This window comes from Mytilus californianus, unplaced genomic scaffold (assembly GCF_021869535.1).
Source record: "Mytilus californianus isolate M0D057914Y unplaced genomic scaffold, xbMytCali1.0.p SCAF_6, whole genome shotgun sequence".
In the NCBI taxonomy this organism is placed as follows: Eukaryota; Metazoa; Mollusca; class Bivalvia; order Mytilida; family Mytilidae; genus Mytilus; species Mytilus californianus.
The window spans coordinates 60,505,327-60,527,176 of record NW_026262712.1 but is presented as its reverse complement, the minus strand read 5'-3'; the positions used below and the strand labels follow the sequence as shown (position 1 = coordinate 60,527,176).

The 21,850-nt window shown below is 32.0% G+C and overlaps 1 protein-coding gene across 1 annotated transcript in view; it reads left to right on the top strand.

The window, feature by feature from the left end:
* The window catches only part of LOC127705968 (mannosyl-oligosaccharide glucosidase-like), a 64,058-nt gene extending 43,124 nt beyond the window's left edge, over positions 1–20,934 (top strand). Inside the window, exon 7 of the mRNA XM_052210350.1 lies at positions 15,568–20,934. Coding sequence (XP_052066310.1) covers positions 15,568–17,394 — 1,827 coding nt within the window. The 3' untranslated portion in view covers positions 17,395–20,934. The remainder of the gene's footprint in view (positions 1–15,567) is intronic.
* Positions 20,935–21,850: the final 916 nt, after the last annotated feature.

The following is a 21,850-nucleotide window of genomic DNA, read 5'->3' as shown; positions in this document are numbered from 1 at the left end:
GCGACATGTCGTAACACATACATTTTGGTTGAAAGGGTACGTTGACATTTAATGAAAGTTTTCTCCCCTCTTATATTCAATATTACGCGTATAATGATTTAACTCATTAACCATATATAATAAAGACCTAGGGTCTTTAGATTTGAGGTCCTTGGTTTATGACCTTGACATTTAGGTCAAGCTCATAGCTAAATGTGATGTTCTAGATTTTGCTTTAACTTCTTATGTATACATGATAACTCCATAAGACTTTGTGCTTTAGGTTGTAAGCCATATGACCTTGAAAAAGCCAACCAAAAGTGACCTTGTATAATCCGAAAGAAGCTATTTTCTTGTACTTATTTAATGTAAAAGTATACAGAACCATATATTTTAGGAATCAATGTCAAGTTAACTATCAAATAGTACTGGAAGTGACATTTTTCAAACCAGAAGTAACAAATTATCTCCCATATTTCAAACAAAAGTGTATAGAAACCATATAATTTTGGAATTAGCTTACAATAAGCTATCATTTGACACTGAAAATGACATTTTAAACCAGATATTAAGATTTTCATATAAAAATATATCGTTTCGGGTGGCAAGACCTTCAATTGTTCTCTGAACAATTGTTTTTTAATTTATTCGGGATGTGTTCTCGATCAATTTATGTTTTGTTAAAATCCAAGCACTATGTATTTTAATGGGCATTTTCGTAAATGGTGGGCAACAAATAGTTTTGGCACAGAGAAGTATTTCTTGATACGTAATGTTACTTTTTCTATTTGAATCATAGCAAAAAATATGATTCTCAAATTTATCTTTATTTAAACTAAGTTTTTAACACAATTTTGTCCTGAGGAAACAATTTGGAATTCATGTTATGCCTATATCATTTATCAAGAAGTTTTTGCAATTTTTTTTTTTTTTTTTTATTTTTTAGTTTATCAATCACTTTGAAATAACTTTATACGCCTCTATATTAGTGTTTTAACAAAAAAGGAAGTTTTTTCAAACGTAAATGAGCCGAATTTCACCAAAATATTATTTGCACATCTACATATTTTCCACATCGACTGTGAAAAATGAAATGGGCCTCCTACGTATTTTTAACTCATCTGGCCTTTGGCCAAGTGAGCTTTTCTCATCGCTTGGCGTCTGTTGTCCGTCGTCCGTCGTCATCGTCGTTCGTTGTCGTTAACTTTTACAAAAATCTTCTCCTCTGAAACAACTGGACCAAATTTAACCATACTTAGCCACAATCATCATTAGGGTATCTAGTTTAAAAAATGTGTTCGATGACCCAGCCCGCAAACCAAGATGGCTGCAATGGCTAAAAATAGAAAATAGGGGTAAAATGTAAATTTTTGACTTATATCTCTGAAACCAAAGCATTTAGAGCAAATCTGCCTGAGGTAAAATTGTTCATCAGGTCATCATCTATCTGCCTTGAAATCAGACAACACGTAGTTGGGTTGGTGCCCATGAATTGGTAATTTTAAGAAAATTTTGCAGTTTTTGGTTATTATTTTAAATATTATTATAGATAGAGATTAACTGTAAACAGCAATAATTTACAGCAAAGTAAGATCTACCAATAAGTCAACATGACCAAAATGGTCAATTGACCCTTAAGGAGTTATTGCCCTTTATAGTCAATTTTAACGATTTTTTGTAATTTTTTGTAATCTTTTACAAAAATCTTCTCCTCTGAAACTACTGAGACAAATTTAACCAAACTTGGCCACAATCATCATAAGGGTATCTAGTTTAACAAATGTGTCCAATGACCCCGCCTTCTAACCAACATGGCGGACATGACTATAAATAGAACATAGTGGTAAAATGCAGAATTTGGCTTATATCTCTGAAACTAAAGCAGTAAGAGCATATCTGACAAGGGATAAAAATGTTCATCAGGTCATGATCTATCTGCCTTGAAATTTTTAGACAAATCAGACAACCCGTAGTTGGGTTGGTGCCCATGAATTGGTAATTTAAAATTTTTTTTGCAGTTTTTGGTTATTATCTTGAATATTATTATAGATATATATATATAGATAAACTGTAAACGGCAATAATGTTCAGCAAAGTAAGATAAACAAATAAGTCAAATGACCAAAATGGTCAATTGATCCCTTAAGGAGTAATTGCCCTTTATAGTAAATTTTTTGTAAATTTTTGTTATCTTTTACAAAAATCTACTCCTCTGAAACTACTGAGAAAAATTTAACCAAACTTGGCCACAATCTTCATTAGGGTATCTAGTTTAAAAAATGTGTCCGATGACCCCGTCTAACAACTAACATGGCCGACATGGCTATGAATAGAACATAGGGGTAAAATGCAAGTTTTGTCTATTAATTTTTGAACCGTTATAAATAGAGAAAATCTTAAAGGAGCAAAAATGTTCAGAATAATGAGCTCTACCAACTGTCCATATACGTCAAAACTGTAAGACAAATTCTTATAGGAGTCATTGCCCATAAATGACAAATTTTACAATTTTTTTTTCATTTTTATACGACCGCAAAAATTAAAATTTTTTTGGTCGTATATTGGTATGACGTTGGCGTCGTCGTCGTCGTCGTCGTCGTCGTCGTCCGGCGTCGTCCGGCGTCGTCCGAAGACACATTGGTTTTCGCACTCTAACTTTAGTTTAAGTGAATGGATCTCCATGAAATTTCACCATAAGGTTCAATACCACAAAAGGAAGGTTGGGATTGATTTTGGGGGTTATGGTACCAACAGTTAAGGAATTAGGGGCCAAAAAGGGGCCACAAATAAGCATTTTTGTAACTTTCAGACAATAACTTGTGTGGTAGTGTATGGATCTCTCTGACATTGTACCACAAGGTTCCATATCACAAAGGGAAGGCTGTAATTGATTTTGGGGGTAATTGCCTCAAAATGTTAGGAATTAGGGGCCAAAAAAGGGGCAAAAAACAAGCATTTTTCTAGTTTCATGACAATAACTTGTGTGTAAGTGTTTGGATATTTCTGAAATTGTACTACAAGGTTCCATATCACAAAGGGAAAGCTGGAATTGAGTTTGGGGGTAATTGCCCGAAACGTTTAGGAATTGGGGGCCAAAAAGGGGCCAAAAATAAGCATTTTTCTAGTTTCCAGACAATAACTTGTGTTCAAGTGTATGGATCTCTCTGAAATTGTACTGCAAGGTACCATACCACAAAGGGAAGGCTCGGATTGAGTTTGGGGGTGATGAATCATAAGGGGGTTCAAAAAATTGGGGGGGGGGATTTTTTTTTTTTTTTTTTTTCTTTTTTTCCTTTTTTTTTTCTTTTAAAATTTTCCATTTTAAGTTGGTTATTTCTGATTTATATTTAAAAGCAAATAATAATGATATGGTAGGAGATACACACCAAACAGGATGTGTAAATTATTATATAATAAGTATTGTGCAATAGCAAGAAATTTTCAATTGCACAGTATTGCACAATAGCAAGAAATCTTCAATTGCACAGTATTGCGCAATAGCAAGAAATCTTCAATTTAACAGTATTGCGCAATAGCAAGAAATATCCAATAGCACAATATTGCGCAATAGCAAGAAATTGTCAATTGTACAGTATTGCGCAATAGCAAGAAATATTCAATTGCACAGTATTGTGCAAAAGAAGATACTTCGTATAAATTGCTTATTTCTTGATCAATTTCAATGGGGTTTTATTCTTGAATTCTTGGGGTTCTTTAATATGCTGAATCTAACCGTGTATTAAGTTTTTGGATTTTGGGCCCCGTTTTTAAATTGGTCCACATTGAGGTCCAAAGGGTCCAAAATTAAACTTTGTTTGATTTCATCAAAAATTGAATTATTGGGATTCTTTGATATGCCGAATCTAACCGTGTATTTAGATTTTTAATTTTGGGTTCTGTTTTTTAAATTTGTCTACATTAAGGTCCAAAGGGTCCAAAATTAAACTTAGTTTGATTTTAACAAAAATTGAATTCTTAGGGTTCTTTGATATGCTGAATCTAAACATGTGTTTAGATTTTTGATTATGGGCCCAGTTTTCAAGTTGGTCCAAGTTGGGGTCCAAAATTAAACTTTGTTTGATTTCAACAAAAATTGAATATATGGGGTTCTTTGATATGCTGAATCTAAACATGTATTTAGATTTTAGATTTTTGGCCCAGTTTTCAAGTTGGTCCAAATTGGGGTCCAAAATTAAACTTTGTTTGATTTCAACAAAAATTGAATATATGGGGTTCTTTGATATGCTGAATCTTACCATGTATTTAGATTTTTTATTTGTGGGCCCGCTATCAAATTGGTTCATATTGAGGTCAAAAGGGTCCAAAATTAAACTTTGTTTGATTTCATCAAAAATTGAATTATTGGGGTTCTTTGATATGCCAAATCTAACCGTGTATTTAGATTTTTAATTTTGGGTCCTGTTTTTTAAATTGGTCTACATTAAGGTCCAAAGGGTCCAAAATTAAACTTAGTTTGATTTTAACAAAAATTGAATTTTTGGGGTTCTTTGATATGCTGAATCTAAACATGTGTTTAGATTTTTGATTATGGGACCAGTTTTCAAGTTGGTCCAAGTTGGGGTCCAAAATTAAACTTTGTTTGATTTCAACAAAAATTGAATATATGGGGTTCTTTGATATGCTGAATCTAAACATGTATTTAGATTTTAGATTTTTGGCCCAGTTTTCAAGATGGTCCAAATTGGGGTCCAAAATTAAACTTTGTTTGATTTCAACAAAAATTGAATATATGGGGTTCTTTGATATGCTGAATCTTACCATGTATTTAGATTTTTTATTTGTGGGCCCGCTATCAAATTGGTTCATATTGAGGTCAAAAGGGTCCAAAATTAAACTTTGTTTGATTTCATCAAAAATTGAATTATTGGGGTTCTTTGATATGCCAAATCTAACTGTGTTTTTAGATTTTTAATTTAGGGTCCCGTTTTTTAAATTTGTCTACATTAAGGTCCAAAGGGTCCAAAATTAAACTTAGTTTGATTTTAACAAAAATTGAATTCTTCGGGTACTTTGATATGCTGAATCTAAACATGTGTTTAGATTTTTGATTATGGGACCAGTTTTCAAGTTTGTCCAAGTTGGGGTCCAAAATTAAACTTTGTTTGATTTCAACAAAAATTGAATATATGGGGTTCTTTGATATGCTGAATCTAACCATGTATTTGGATTTTGGACCATAATAGGTAAATTAAAAAAATTGAAGTTCTTAGACCACATTCTTTCTGTGTCAGAAACCTATGCTGTGTCAAATATTTAATCACAATCCAAATTCAGAGCTGTATCAAGCTTGAATGTTGTGTCCATACTTGCCCCAACTGTTCAGGGTTTGACCTCTGCGGTCGTATCAAGCTGCGCCCAGCGAAGCATTTTATTGCCTATTATCATGAAGACTATGATATTTAGAGAGAAGCATCTTTTTCCGTTATGCCTTATATGATTTAAATTATAATTGATAAATAAACAATTTAAATCACAAAAATGATCAGCAAGGCAAGATCTATTAAAAAGTCAAATTTTGCCGATACAGTTAGTAGACTGTCACTCTTCATAGGAGTGATTGCCCTTAAATAAGGATTTTTTGTACCCTCTTTTGTGTTTTGAGCAAAAACTAAAGAAGATAGAGAGAAACTAAACAGACTAAAAGATCAGTAATACAAGATCAACAAAATAAAGATTTTTGTCATGAAGTCTATTCCTGTCTACAATGTTGGAGAGTGTTCTTTGGTTGATATGCACATAGACCAACGTGAGCGCCACAGGCTCTTTACAGCCTCTAGTTTTGGAGCTTCTGCGTTTACAAAAGACATTTCTCGTAGTTTTTTTCGGAAATTAATAAACCAAATTTCATCAAAATATAAAATAATAGAAAAGAAAAGATATATGGTATGCACATTTATGTATTATGCATAACAACTGTGCAAACTTTCATTGACCTCCTACCTATACTTTTTGAGGTTTTGTGTGATAGGAAATAATGAATATGAGGTATTAACATCTTCATATCATGCATAACAACTGTGCAAAATGTCATTTGCCTCCTTCCTATACTTTTAGATTGTTTTGCGTTTACAAAAGACATTTCCAAAATTTATCAGTTTTCACCAAAACATAAATATGCACATCTACATTTTATCCACAACAACTGTGCACAATTTCATTGGCCTCCCACACTTTTGGAGTTTTTGCGTTTACGAAAATTGTTGACGGACAGACGGACACGCAAACGGACAAGTGTAAACTATAGGGCTCCCGCATCCTCGTTGCGGGACCTTAATTTTCCTGTCCGGATTAAAACCTTAGATTCATAATAAGTTTTAGATTTCTGGACAGAGAATTTTAGAAAAGTAAATTATAAATCATATCAGTACAAAAGTATTGGCTACTGATCTGATGATACCCTCTGGAATTAGCAGTTAACCAGCAGCAGTATCGACCAAGAGCTAGACAATAGAAATAACACTTCATAAATTTTTTTAAACCAAAAACAAATCCTATTTTAAGATATATACATACAGTCATTCCTGTTTCCAGTTCACAATACCGCAATGAAACAGATTACACACTTCAACAATTCAGTTTTCCTAAGTAGTCATATTAAGATAACAGCTCACTGCTTCTTTTCTTTGTATCCCCAATTTGAATGTAAAACACCATGTACATACATTGTAGTTTAACCACTTAATTTGCTAATATCAACATGTAAAATGAGATCGTCCCAGGTATCGTAGATGATTATTTTCGTTTTTTTTTTCCTGTTGGCTTTGTTCTTCAGTATATAAATGTTGTACTAGTGGTCGATTACCCCTTAGTATCTTTTATACTTTTCACATAAATAATAAAATATTAAGCATCATAAAATTTTCAATTGCATAAAAACGGACATGCTAACGTCTTTCTAGTTCAACACACAAATTCACATGCAATATTATTCGTTACCTACAATTTTACGCTACACTGTGAATTTCATTCAAAACGATGGTTTTTCAAAAAAATATTGTGGGGTCAAATCTGGTTTGATTTTAATGAATTTGATACAAATAGAAGCAGAATTGTCACTGGTTTATTTGTGTATTTGGTTATAAATTTGTTGTTTGCGTTTTTACCTTCTGTTGAAATAAACACGAGTCGTATTGTGTACCTGCTCCTGCGTGTCTAAAACAAAAACAGTGGTAATAGAGTCAGACTAACTCTAGTCCAAATAATTATGACGTCTTGAAAGGCTATTTTAATTTTTTTCTGTGACGCCTTCCTACGACGTCATAACGCTGAAGCCATTTTTTCCGTCTGGACTTTGAGAGCAAATTTTGGGGGGAACTTTGAGACCCAATTTTAGCATGAAATTTTCATTGCCAGCTAGAAATTTTGGCATAGTTACAAAGTCCTACCTTTTTTGTGCTTAATGATGCAAAATATTTCCAGAAATATCCAAAAGATATGATAAAATAAGATATGATTCCATTTGAGGTGAGCAAATATTTACTTTAATTTCAAAATGGTTTCCCAGAATTTCCAAAATAAGTCACTTCCGAAGAGTATAAAATATCAAACTCAGTAAAATTTGGCAGACCCGAATTTCCTTCGGAAGTGACTTATTTTGGAAATTCTGGGAAACCATTTTGAAATTAAAGTAAATATTTGCTCACCTCAAATGGAATCGTATCTTATTTTATCATATCTTTTGGATATTTCTGGAAATATTTTGCATCATTAAGCACAAAAAAGGTAGGACTTTGTAACTATGCCAAAATTTCTAGCTGGCAATGAAAATTTCATGCTAAAATTGGGTCTCAAAGTTCCCCCCAAAATTTGCTCTCAAAGTCCAGACGGAAAAAATGGCTTCAGCGTTATGACGTCGTAGGAAGGCGTCACAGAAAAAAATTAAAATAGCCTTTCAAGACGTCATAATTATTTGGACTAGACTAACTCATAATAGGATACTCTGATTTCTGATTGGAGTCATTCTGATAATTCTTTGAAGTTTTGAGATAGATCAGGTAGCAATACACAGTTAGGAGTTTGGTTTCGCATTTTGGCCCCGGTGGATTTTTCAAATATGAAAGTTATTGTGTAATAAAATTCATTTTTAGACAGCTGAGTACTAATTTAGCCTTCAAAGGTGGTTTATAAGAACATCAAGATTATTTTTTACATGTTTTATGGGCTATTTTCTGTTTGACTCTCCGTATTTTCATAGCTAGACTGCTCATCGGTCCAGAAATTAATGTAATGTTTACAAACACTTTTTTTCTACACGAAGTTTTTGACGCAATTTTACAAAAAAATGAGACGAAAGACATATGATTTTCATTGGATTTATTGAAAGATATATGTAAACAGTTTCAGAAAAGGTATTACTTGAAGTGATTGAAATTCTACTTTTGGTCAAATTTTGGGGAAATATGTGACATCTTTTCCCCCCTTTTTGCTATATTTGATAACAAAAAAATGCAGATTGTTGCCATGGATACACCAAGGAGAAATTATATTTTACCATTTCATATACTGGATATGAAATCTATGGAAGATTCTGATTACATACATATGCATATATATGACACAAACAGTAAGCTTAATATTGCAAGAAGGCAATGAAAAGGGGATGGTAAAATTTATGAGGGAAAATTTTAATATTTTTTCCTAACTGTTTATTGCTACATTATGGCATACTTACCAAGCTCAGAATTGTACAATTTAAGACTTTTCATACCACAAATCTATTGATATTTAGATTCTAAATCAACTTCTGATGGGATTAAGTGTTTAAGAATGACAATACATGTCAATTTTATTGTTTACAGTCCTTAGCAACCAAAATTAGACATTTTGACACAAGGCTTATAATTGTACTCTATTTGCTTAACCCTTGCTTCTGAAGGATTGCGCAGTATGTAGTAGCCTAAGTATTGAATGTTTTGTATTTTTTCTTGCGAATATATCAAATTATTATTTTTATCAAGATTTCATGTTACATTTTGACATATATTAAATGTATAGTTGATTCAGCTGTAAGAAATTGATTCCCCATTACCAAGTGTTTTAATCAAGTCTTTGGTATACATTAAACATAAAGATTAACATTTTCATGCTTGAAATTGTTAAATTTTGTACAATTTTGAATCATCAGAGGTTTTATAAAGATTTTCAACATTAAAAAACTGACAAAAGAGGTATAGTTTTTAAGATTTTGCCAAAAATTGAGGTAGAAACAAGATTTTACACTTTGACTTGACACCTTTCTTTAAATCAGTTTTTGTCGCGTTTCAGTGTCAACTGCTAACCTTCATAAAATATTCATTACTCAACCAATTTTCAGAAATAAAAGGCCATTTTACTCGTTTTAGCTAGCAGAACAGAGAAAATTAGTTAAAGGGGAGAATTTGAAAAAAATATTTACTATTAAGGTAGCAATACACAGTTAGGAATTTGGTTTCACATTTTGGCCCTGGTGGATTTTTCAAATATGAAAGTTATTGTGTAATAAAATTCATTTTTAGACAGCTGAGTACTAATTTAGCCTTCAAAGGTGGTTTATAAGAACATCAAGATTATTTTTTACATGCTATTTTCTGTTTGACTCTCCGTATTTTCATAGCTAGACCGGTCATCGGTCCAGAAATTAATGTAATGTTTACAAACACTTTTTTTCTACACGAAGTTTTTGACGCAATTTTACCAAAAAATGAGACGAAAGACATATGATTTTCATTGGATTTATTGAAAGATATATGTAAACAGTTTCAGAAAAGGTATTACTTGAAGTGATTGAAATTCTACTTTTGGTCAAATTTTGGGGAAATATGTGACATCTTTTCCCCCCTTTTTGCTATATTTTATAACAAAAAAATGCAGTTTGTTGCCATGGATACACCAAGGAGAAATTATATTTTACCATTTCATATACTGGATATGAAATCTATGGAAGATTCTGATTACATACATATACACATATATGACACAAACAGTAAGCTTAATATTGCAAGAAGGCAATGAAAAGGGGATGGTAAAATTTATGAGGGAAAATTTTAATATTTTTTCCTAACTGTTTATTGCTACCTCAGGCATACTTGAGGGTAGGAATGCCCTTTACCGTCAGGCGTCAAACGGTCATTTTTCGGCTACGGTAAGCGTCAAATTGGTTAAAATTTTACCGTGATTCGTCAAAATGTCCTTATCGTGATTCGTCAGAGGTCTCAAATAATTATCGTTATCGTTATTTTTGGAAAAAAATTAACGTGATTCGTCAAAATCAGTTGATTTTTTTATCTCTGAAAGTAAGTGTACATTTTATCGTCATGCACTAAATTTTACCGTTAACGTCATTTGTCAAGATTTTTTACCGTTATTCGGCATGAAGGTACCCCCATTACGACCCTCATACTTGTTTGGATTCATGATAGACCGCACGAAGTAGGGGTGATAACCCGCGTAACTAACGACGTACGTTTTTTATCCTAAATTCCGCTAGAGGCATTCAATTACGTAAACTTCGCCTTAAGCAACTAGCAACTAGTTTTTGCAGTTCAGTGACGTCATATGGGCATGTTTGGGAGAATCGGACACGTCTGGGGGGATGGACACGTTTCTAAGTGTTACATATACCCGGGTACATATATAACAGATATGGTCCTTAATACCTTGATTAGAGTACAACGCTATCTTATAATTGTGGTAATTTATCATCTATGCAATTACTTTGTACAAAAACAAGTGTGTACTATAAAACCTTGTGAAGGGAAATCAAAGCAACTTGGTCAGTGATGATTTCTATTTAACTTTCTTAAGGAAATTGATCTATTTCATCATGAACTGAAAAACCGTGATCTAATGTCTGAAGGGAATGTGCCACCAATATATATATTCTGATAAATCTTTTAGTTTTTACTTTGAAATAAAAAAAAATATTCGTAGACTATCTATGGGCACATATATCTATATGTTTCAACTTTGTTATAGCTTTAATTTTACTGTGAAATTGAGAAATGTTTTCAAAACATGTAAAGCTTCCACTGTAATTTAATTATATATGCCTGCTTTTGGTCGATTTATTTTGTCATCTTACCCTGTTAAGAATTACATGTAGTAAAACACCGCTTTATATCAATATACATACTTACACCAGCAGCTACCATCTTTTTATTCTGGAGTCAAGTGCCTTTTGAAATCACATATTTTATTATGATACTAGTGAGTAGATTTACAAAACATAAAACTTAGTTAATGAACTCCGTTTTACAAACACTTATGATACAATTAGAATATAGCAAAGTGCTCTCGACCAATGAAATTGTAGGATTTGATGTCACGTGATTTTAAAATAAGGCTTCTGTTTTATATTGGGGGCGTTTTATATCAATTTTCGTCAGAAACGCGTATCACAATCGAAATCATGCATTGTTCTTGTTATATGTTCAGTGGCAAATATTACAGTTATATCGTCAATGCATATGACGGAGTTAATCTTGAAATGTTTGAATAAAAATAATTTTTTCACTAAACTTAGAAAAATCCAAGACGGATATAGAAATTTTTGAAATCATGCGGATTTTTTTAATATTTCCTGCTTCCGTTTCAGCCTATCCTGTATGTTTGACAAATCGTACGTGTCTTTGGTTCCATTTCCCTCCTGTTGAATGTCTTCAAGTTTCTTTATCAGTCTGAAACTGCACTTCTATGACCTGCTCTTATCGAACGCAGCTTCAAATTCATCCTGGCTTCGGTACCAACATCGCAGAGTTGTTGTATCGAACACAAATTAAGTCTGAGTAATAAAAAACGTCTGATTGCAATGATACTTGTATTGGAACTCTGAAGTAGGTAACGTCACAACTGTGGTGACGCCGTATACATGTAGAGCGGTAGCGCGAACATCTCGTACTAGTATGTACTATCCGTAACAGATATCAATCGAAACAGAAGAAATTTTGCTGCAATAAAATTGTGTTGTAATCATTTTTTAAATATTGTAGTACAACATATGAATGAATTTCAGAAGCTAGTTTTACAATATGTTTGGTTGTCAAATATTGCCTTAATATGATTCTTGAACGATCGAAAAATATGATAAACCTTTTAGCTTTTGTATTCGAGCATCATTGACGAGTCTTAAGTAGACCAAACGCAAGCCTAGCCAAAAATAAATTATAAGCCTTATATCTTTATTCTGTATATACCAACTTAATAATTATTACATAAGTCCTGCTTATAAACAGAAATCGACGTAATAATGTTAGAATACCATTAATTTAAACTGCCAGAAAATAGATACGTTTACAGGTTTAAGCATTTCCTACTATTCATGATTCTCAAGTTACACGAGAAGCGTGTCCAGTTTTGCATGCATCACCCGCCATGAGAAACCAGACTGTTTTCTAATTCAAAAAAATTTATAAAGATGGCCTGAATTGAAAATTCTACCACTTTTTTCTCTCTGGTCACATAACTATGCTTTTCGTTGCCTGATTATGGGCCGGCACTAAGCCGGTCCATCATATGATGTGGGTTTGAGATTGTTACATGATTATCTGCGGAGCTATATATATTATTTTCTGTATATGCAAAATTAAAGATTTTAGGTAATTGAAATAATTACATTTTTATTAATTTTTATAAAAGAAGAAGATGCCAAAGAAAACTTTAAACATATTTATAACAATGAATGTTCATTGTTTTTTTTATGCACGAAATGGTGACTCATATTTGCGTAAATTCCCAAACCGGGTTATTTTTAGAAATGTAAACAAGGTAGAGATCTACCATAATCTTACAACAACTCGTCGTTGGAACATGGGAAATGATTTATAGTTGGGGTTTTTTTTCTCAAAATAGTTATTTTATATTCTTTTTTGATTATTATATATACAGTTTTCATCACTATGAAAAATAATCATAATAAAGATATCTTTACTTTCAACGTAAACGATTACAATGTTTCTCGGTTTTTTCACAAAGACACAGAAATGTCAAAGTTCAAGCTATTCGTTTTTCTCGGAGATTATCATCAGCCCAATCCAGAAGCATCGCACAGATACAAGTTGCTTTCCTTCAAAAAAAAAAAAAGAAGAAAAACAATACGTGAACCCAAGACTGCTGACTGGTCACCAAAACATTGTTGCTGAAAATTGTTTGCTTTTGAATTGAAATAATTGACTGTGAATAGAATAAGATTATGATGATGTTAAAACACCTTTATTGAAAATATGTAATTGTGTGTAGATTTTTGCACAAGTCATTTGAAAGCAATGTTGGATAGTTGTACAGCTACTATTTGAATATACATTTTAAGGCTCGACTATTTTATTTATTACTTGGGAGTGTACATCATTTTTTCATAACTCTTTTGCAAATCCCAGTTTCTACAAACCGGATGTCTAATGCAAATTGCACAAACCAATCGCAATATAAATTTAAGCACTCATGTAGTTTGCTTTATAAACTGGATAATTTATTTTATCTATCATATCTTCATATTTTTTCATTCACGACTGTTTAGAATTTTAATATTTAGCTACCTTTGGGTACGCATCCCTGCTCATTGGTGCTCATATGTTGCATATAATTTTCATAAATGTAATGACTGTTCAAACCTGTGAGACATAATGCACGTATATATGACTATTTTAATCATACTAGTATTCTATTAAGAATAAATTCAGTCTCAGTTTAAACTTAATCAGAATATTCTCTTAATCTGGTAGTATCTATTAATGAAACATAGATATTTTAGCAGGAAAAATCCTTTTGTTTGATTATCTTTCTGCTTTCCGACCACTGTGTTTCCGACCTAAGATAAATATTTTTAACAGAAATATCGTTTTCTTAATTTTCATCATGCCTTCCGACATTTTCCCATGCTATGATTGAGATACAAAATATCAAATGATAAACGTTCAGAAATAATCAGTTTATTCTGGGACATTATATATCAATAAACTATTCCCAGGTTTATAACCACAATGCACAACGTGACGCTATATTAAATACTACACACACAACGCGTACAGGGACCATTTCAAAACATGTAGTATATAATTTCGTTTTCATTATACTTGATATTTAATAAACATTCACATTATTAAAACACATGTTTTGTCGAAAGGCAAATAGGTTCTAAACATATAATTGATTTATTTACTGCAACATAGTCTTTATTGTTTTACTTTCCAATCTTTGATTGTTGAAATATGTCACGTGGTAGCCTATCCACAAAGGGACCGTATCAAAGACATAGATAACTACCTGTATAAATGATCGAAAATTTTCAAGACGTTCCGAGAATCTTGATTCTGAGGATTTTGAATGACCCATAGACACTTCCAAAACTCACCAATATGTACAGGGGGTTCACGCAAAAAGGATTTTTAACTTCAGTAACTGAAAGTGATTTTCAAGCCTCTCAAATATCCACTTGGTGTTTGTTAATACTTTGCAATTTTACGTTAATACTTTGCAATTTTACTGCAACCCAACAGAAATGAAAACATTTTGTCAAGGACTTCTCAGCTGTTACGAAGAGAATAATTTGCTATACTGTCTGAAGCTTTCTGATTTTTAGTTGTAGTATGTAAGCAGTTTTTTATTTTGTCGTATAACCAATGAAAATATGAAGGGATATGGGGTAAACGTACATGAGACAATATTAATATCAATACATGGTTAAACCCAAAAATTGAACGTTTTTATTGTTGTCATTCATCTTCAAGTCACCATGAGGCTTTCAACAATGAGCAATATTCCTCATAACTGGTAATAAGTTCCAGTTGACCCTTCGTATCGGTTTGAGCAGAATTCATTGTTAAATATCATACAAAGCTACATCCATATTGTTATGTCTGTTTGTTGATACTTTAAAATTTCACCAAAACCGTTTAGAAATGACAACATTTTGTCGAGGATTTCTCAACCTTTACTGAGAGGAATAATTGGACCTTTGTTTGGTTTAAGATTTTTATATCTTTTGTCAAACGAAGTTGGGGAAGGGAGATAGTGTTTCATCTGTCCGTCACAAAGTTAAAGTCCATCTATCTGTGGAAGTATAAGTCATAGATCATGAGATTTTTTTCATAGATGCGTATTGAATAACCAAGGGGTCCTGATAAAAATAAGGTCATCTTGACCTACATTTCATATATGAGTGACTGATTTAAGTTTGCCTTAGAGTCCATATCTGAGATACAACTCGTGGAGAAATAATATTTTGTCAGCAGATGCATCTTTTATAGTCAGGAGGATCCTAAAAAATAAGTCATCTTGACATAAAATTCATTGATGAGAAAATGAGGTGAAAGGCTGCGTTAAAGTCCATATCTGAGATGAGGAATACAAATATTTTGTCAGTAGATGCAACTTTGATAGTCACGAGTTTCAAAATCAAGACTTGAAAATGAATTAAATGATATTCCATTTCATCAACTGCACTTTTTTTTTACCATCATAGTATCTAAATTGCAAATTTTTATTTTATCATACTTATGACTATTCATAATGCTGACTAGCATTTTTATTATACGATATTTAACATGTTTAAGCAAGTTCTATGTTATATTGATTCATATTTTTGATTACTTGCAGGACAACAAACATAAAACGATAGTATCCTTTCTTGTGTACTTGGCTGTTGAAGGTGAAGGAAACCTTTTACCTGTTTTAAACGACGAAGACCGCATTGATTACATAAAGGGATCAACCAGAGATTTAGGTCATTTTGTACTAAAGTTTCCAAAGACTAAATTGACAAAAAAAGTGAAATTTTCTCACATCGTTACAAACAGTGCAAATTTTACTCAACTCGACTCATTAATAAAGACGGAGATAACTCACCATTTTTGGACCAATACTCACTTTTTTAAATCTTTATCAAAAAAATGGCAAAATTCACCAAACTTCGTTGTTTACCAGGTAACAGCAGAGCTTCCTGTCGAATTTGACATAGTATTCGAATCAAAGAGTTTTCATCAAAGACAGGACTGTCTTACAGACAATATCTTCACACGAGCATTAGAAGGATATTCACACTCATTCGATGAGCGTTTTTCATCAATATTTCAACTTGAAACAAAGGGATTCAATACACGTTCAATTGAGTTTGCAAAAGCTGGTTTAAGTAATTTACTTGGAGAAATAAGCTACTTTTATGGCTCATCTCGTGTTAAATCAGTGTTCAACAAGGAACCTATTGATTATTGGTCTGCTCCTCTATATACCTCAATTCCATCAAGGTCAATTTTCCCAAGAGGCTTTCTATGGAATGTTGGCTTTGATAATCTTCTTATCAGCCTTTGGAATTCCAAAATTTCTGAAGAAATAATTGCGTATTGGTTAGATTTGTTGAACATTGAAGGTTGGTTTCCAAGGGAACAAATTTTAGGACATGAGGCTAGAGCTAAAGTCCCGGAAAAATTTGTTGTACAGGAAAATGGCATTGCTAATCCTCCAACATTTTTTCTTACACTTCAAAATCTTATTGCAAGGGATTTGACCAATACTACTTTTTTGAAAAAGATTTTTCCAAGATTGAAGGTGTGGTTCAACTGGTTGAATACCAGCCAGGTTGGTGAGATACCAACTACTTTCTACTGGAGAGGCAGAAACTATGGAGCAGAAATTGAGTTAATTCCAAAAACTTCATCATCCGGTTTAGATGATTATCCTCGGGCGTCCCATCCATCGTCTGTTGAACGCCATTTGGACCTTAGATGTTGGATAGCTATAGCATCTGGGGTGTTGTCTGACATAGCTAAGAAAACCAACAACGAATGGCATGAGTACGATGATACGTATCAGCTGTTGATGAATAATGAAATTCTTGATTATTTCCACTGGTCACCTAAAAAAGAAATCTATAGTGATTATGGTTTTCATACAGATGATTTAGCTTTGTATAATAATATTGAAGAAAAACGTATTCTCATGACTGAACCCAGACTACGATTCATCGATAATTCATTCGGATATGTGAGTTTGTTTCCATTGATGCTAAAAATAATTGATCCAAATTCCCCAAAGCTTCAAAGGGTTCTTAAAGATTTATTGAATCCGCAATTACTATGGACATGCTATGGATTGCGGTCTCTTGCAACAACATCTCCATTTTACCTAAAGAAGAACTCAAAAACTGATAATCCGTCCTGGCGAGGGTCAATTTGGATTAATATGAATTATCTAGTTTTAAGTGGACTCAACTATTATTCGAATACACCAGGAAAATATCAGACAGAAGCAGCAAAAATTTACAAAAGCCTCAGGAATAATTTAGTAACAAATGTTATGAAGGAATATTACAGACAAGGTTACTTATATGAGAAATACAACGATAAAACTGGAGAAGGAGAGGGTTGTCACCCTTTTTCTGGATGGTCGGCACTTATTGTGGCAATCATGGCAGAAATATACGTTTAATGCGTATTCGGTAAAATACTCCTTTATTTCGTAAGTTGGGTGATTTCGTATGTATAATACATTTCATTTATATATGTTCTAATTAAATATCATTTGTATCGTAACTTTTAACTTCATTGTCAGATTTCAGTAGTACATTTTTTTGCGTTTTTGAATATTTTCCCTTTATATATTGCTATAAACAAAACCAACTTTAAAAAACTAGTAAGGTATTTGGGAATAAATGTCATTTATAATCGGGTTGATATGATTTGCGTATCTTTTTTAATAAATTTGTTTTTTTATTTTTTTTTTAAATAGGAAATTCTATTGGACCATATACATGATATAATAAATCTTATCATACATTCTCAATTCGTTAATTCCAGTTAAGTGTTAGTGATGTCTGCCTAAAAACCTAAAACAAAATTGCGAGATGTTGTAAAAATGTATGAAGTAAGCAGTGTAATTTCTAGCGGTGAAGCAATGCATGTCGTAATAAGGTAAACTGCTATATTTCAGTATAGCCTGTTTTATGTATGTCCTGAACAATATTCGGCACAACTATTTTGCTTTGTTTTTGTTTTGAGATGCCTTTGATTCCGTTTTTGATTTTGGCCTTCAAACTTGATTCGTGTTCAACTTAATGAACAGGGATGGATTGTGGTTACTACAATTGGAACATATCTGTCGTCATCTGTAAAACAGATATTTCATAACGGAGAAAAAAATGTTAAACTAACATGTAGTAAGATCTGTTTCCTTGAACTTTAAACAATTCAATAAATGAAGATGTACGAATAAAACAAAAAAATAAAGTTACAAAAACATAAACTTGTGGTAAATTAAAACTGTGAAGAATATACATACAAAAAATCAAAGAATACATGATCATAGCAAATTTCATACATTTAATGTTCATATAAGCTGAATTTCCTTTATCATATATGGATATAGAGTATTTCTTCTTGGTGGTAATGAAATGTCATTGACGTGTACTCTATACGGTATTGGTTTTTCTAATTCTGAAGGCTGGATGTTGACCTATAGATATTTATATCAATGTCATTTGAGGTGGATAGTTGTCTCATTGGCAAACCACATCTATTTTTTTTGGAATTTTGTAAATGTAAAAGCAATATTATAAAGTGTTTCTAATACTTTTCCAAACATATATCAAAGGTTTTTTTTTAATGCCGTGATAAATTTAGTTCCATTTTGTTTTCGTTATATGTCATCAAACAAATTTGAAAATATTTGTAACTTCAGATAATCGATAAGAAAGTATTTTCCTTAACAAAAGTTTTCATAACTCTTAAATGATTTACCTCTATGATATTTCATCTTAGTAATATAGTGTGGCGTGGTCAATTACATGACAGATTTGATGGTTAATACAAAGATTTCATCAGTTTAATCTTTCATCTTTAATGAATTTTGACATCTTATATAGTACATCGGATGCTCTGTAAACTTGCAATAAAAGTGATGAATTTATAATAATATTCCGTTACCACAAAACAGGGTTTGGAATGAAATAGAAACCAAATTAGCATAGATTTAAACCTTTATAATCTACAAGTTTTTGTTAAGAATATCGAATTGTACACAGGTGATTTTATCTAGAGATTATATTTGTGAACACACATTGTCAATTATGCCTGTTAAACGAATATGTATGAATATTAAAGATGTGAACATTAAACAAACTTTAGTTTTGACAACAGTAGTTAATTAATACGAGTAAATGTGATAGTTTGATCCCTATGTTGTCGGGTAAATGTTATATCAGACCCGGCATATATTTATTATGAAGTATAGGATTCCGGACACATAATAATGATCAATCAATTATATGATCATTTAAACAGTTAAAACAATATTCTTTCCATCCACTTCCGAGTTTCTGGTGTATAACGGAGGTATGATGCATGCACAATTTGGAAGAATTATCAAAAAAATGGCGTGTTCGGAAGGAAGGATCAATTCGTGCATCCATTAGCAGATAACTAGCCTGGCGTTTGATGGCAATTTATTATGCAATAGTTTGACTAGACGCTATAATGTACGTGACATACAGTATTTGGGAATCTGTGTGTCGATCGCTTTAATTCATCATTTCTGGATATGCATTTGCCAGAAATTGATGTGAACAACACTGCATGGTGGTATTAAATTCAATCTTTGGAAGACATTAAAAGAAGTAGCTCTTTAAAATTTCTAGGGAGCACAAAGAGCAACACTAACTGTAACCGTGAAGTGCAAACTTTTATGCTGATGACACTGTTTATTTGTATATCTAAGGTTCTACTCTATGTTTAAGTCTACAAAGTCCTTGAACAGGATTTAAAAAAAAACTAAATAAGTGGACATAGAGTTAATATGTTTAGATAAAATGCGACACAAAAGTCGTGGGTACATCTAAAGGACTAGATACCAGAATGTCAAAATTGCATCTCAAAATTCCAACATCAAAAAAAGAATTGTTAATGGCGTTTCCTGAATTTTCATTTTAGTTCTTGGTTTTTCTTTTAAATCTTTATTTAATGAATTTAAATTGTAGTCTTCATACTAAATCCGATTTTGTGTATTCGCTCATGTTGCTTAACTTCGTTTCAATCTCTAGCCATTCAAAATGTGGGGATGTTCTATGAAGTTAAGAACAAAAGCTAATAAATGTACCTGCATAGGTACTCGATGCAAAAGATTGGCAGTGTTGGGCATTCAAAGGTTACAAGGTCCCTGAGTAGTACGAAATTCATGCTGATTCACTTTATTTATTGATTATTTCGATTGCCCAGGGATAATGATCAGATGATTTTACATGACGCTTTTGATAATTTGATTATTTAGTTTACACTGATTTGAACGCTCCAATTCAGAATAAACCTTATTATATGTAACGAAACATATCTAATAATTGTCAAACTTTTGTATTGTACTGCTATAATTGATTTTGTATGTTTTTAAGATTTTTTTTTATGATGCCTCTATTTGTTGTTCAAAATATCAATCGTTGGAAATTGTCAATTTAGATTTGTGAAGAGTAATCTTTGTGCAAGTTTTCCCAAAATTATCATGACAAAATTTTTTAATTATATAGCATAGCTATGTGATTTCTTTGGTAATTAGTCTAGTGTTTAGTGTAGTATAAGTTACAAAAGAATAGCTTACTCTTTTCAATATTCATAATGCCTCCTCATTTGATATACTTATGTAATTACTTTTTTCTTATAATTCGAAACAAATCTGTGAATGATGTGGCGTGGTCAATGACATCAAAATTTTATGTTCAATACTCAAATCAGTTTAATGATCTTTCATCTTAATTAATGTTTACATTTTATATGGTACATGCAATGTTGAGTTTGATAAAAGATGTAAGTTTATCAAAATTATCAATATCATAAAGTTTGGTGTAAAATAGACAACATAATGTTCATAGAATGATTAAGACTGGTCTGTTTTAGTATCAAAGAGAATATATTTGCGAACTTTCATAGTATATTGTACAAGTTATATAAAGACGTATGCATATTAAAGATGTGAACATTAAACAAACTTTAATTTTGTTATATTTACTAAATTTAAGGTTAGATAGTTTACAATAGTGACAGTTTTATAGCAACCTTATTGTACGTTTTGATAATACTACGATAGAACATACAAATGAACAACATATTTAACGGGTAAAATCAAGCCAGGTAAACTTTAAAGGGGTGTTCGAAGAGAAATTCTTCGATGAGCAATGCGGAATGTTAGGGAACATTCCTTTTACAATAAAGATATGCCCCTTAGAGTCGTTTATCAGTCGACGAGAATTGTGTTTCAGAGTCATTCGTCTTAATTAAGTCTACCAAGACAATGGCTATGATACGTACGATACGTGATCATTAGGGATTGAAGTCTCTAATATGGAATTGCATCGTAGTGCAACAAAGGATAATGTTGGTGCTTGTTCTTGATTGCATCAAAAACACGTAAGAGGGATAAATCGTACTTTGGAAAAAATCACTCTGATTCAAACAAAAAATTCTCTAAAAATGACATTATCAAGATGCTTGATTTCTTGATTGACAACATATTTGTTACGTTTGGAGGAAGTGTTTTGCAACACACTATCGGCATTCCCATGGGTACGAAATTAGCTATTTTTGCCGACTTGTTTCTTTATTCATACAAGGCTGACTTCATACAGGAGCTTCTAATTACTGAAGAAAAAAAGAAGCTAGTATTGTCCTTTAACTTCAATCTTCGATATATAGGTGATGTCTTCTCTATAAATAATCACGGTTTGGAGACTGTTGAACTCATTTATCCCATCGAACTTGAAATAAAGGATATAACAGATACAGTTAAGTGTGCAACATTCCGACAGCCGCTGCAAATCGAGTATATATCTACGAGTTGATACGCCATTCTAGAGCTTGCATTTCCTATAATGATTTCCTTGATCATAATGATAGAGTTCCAAGTG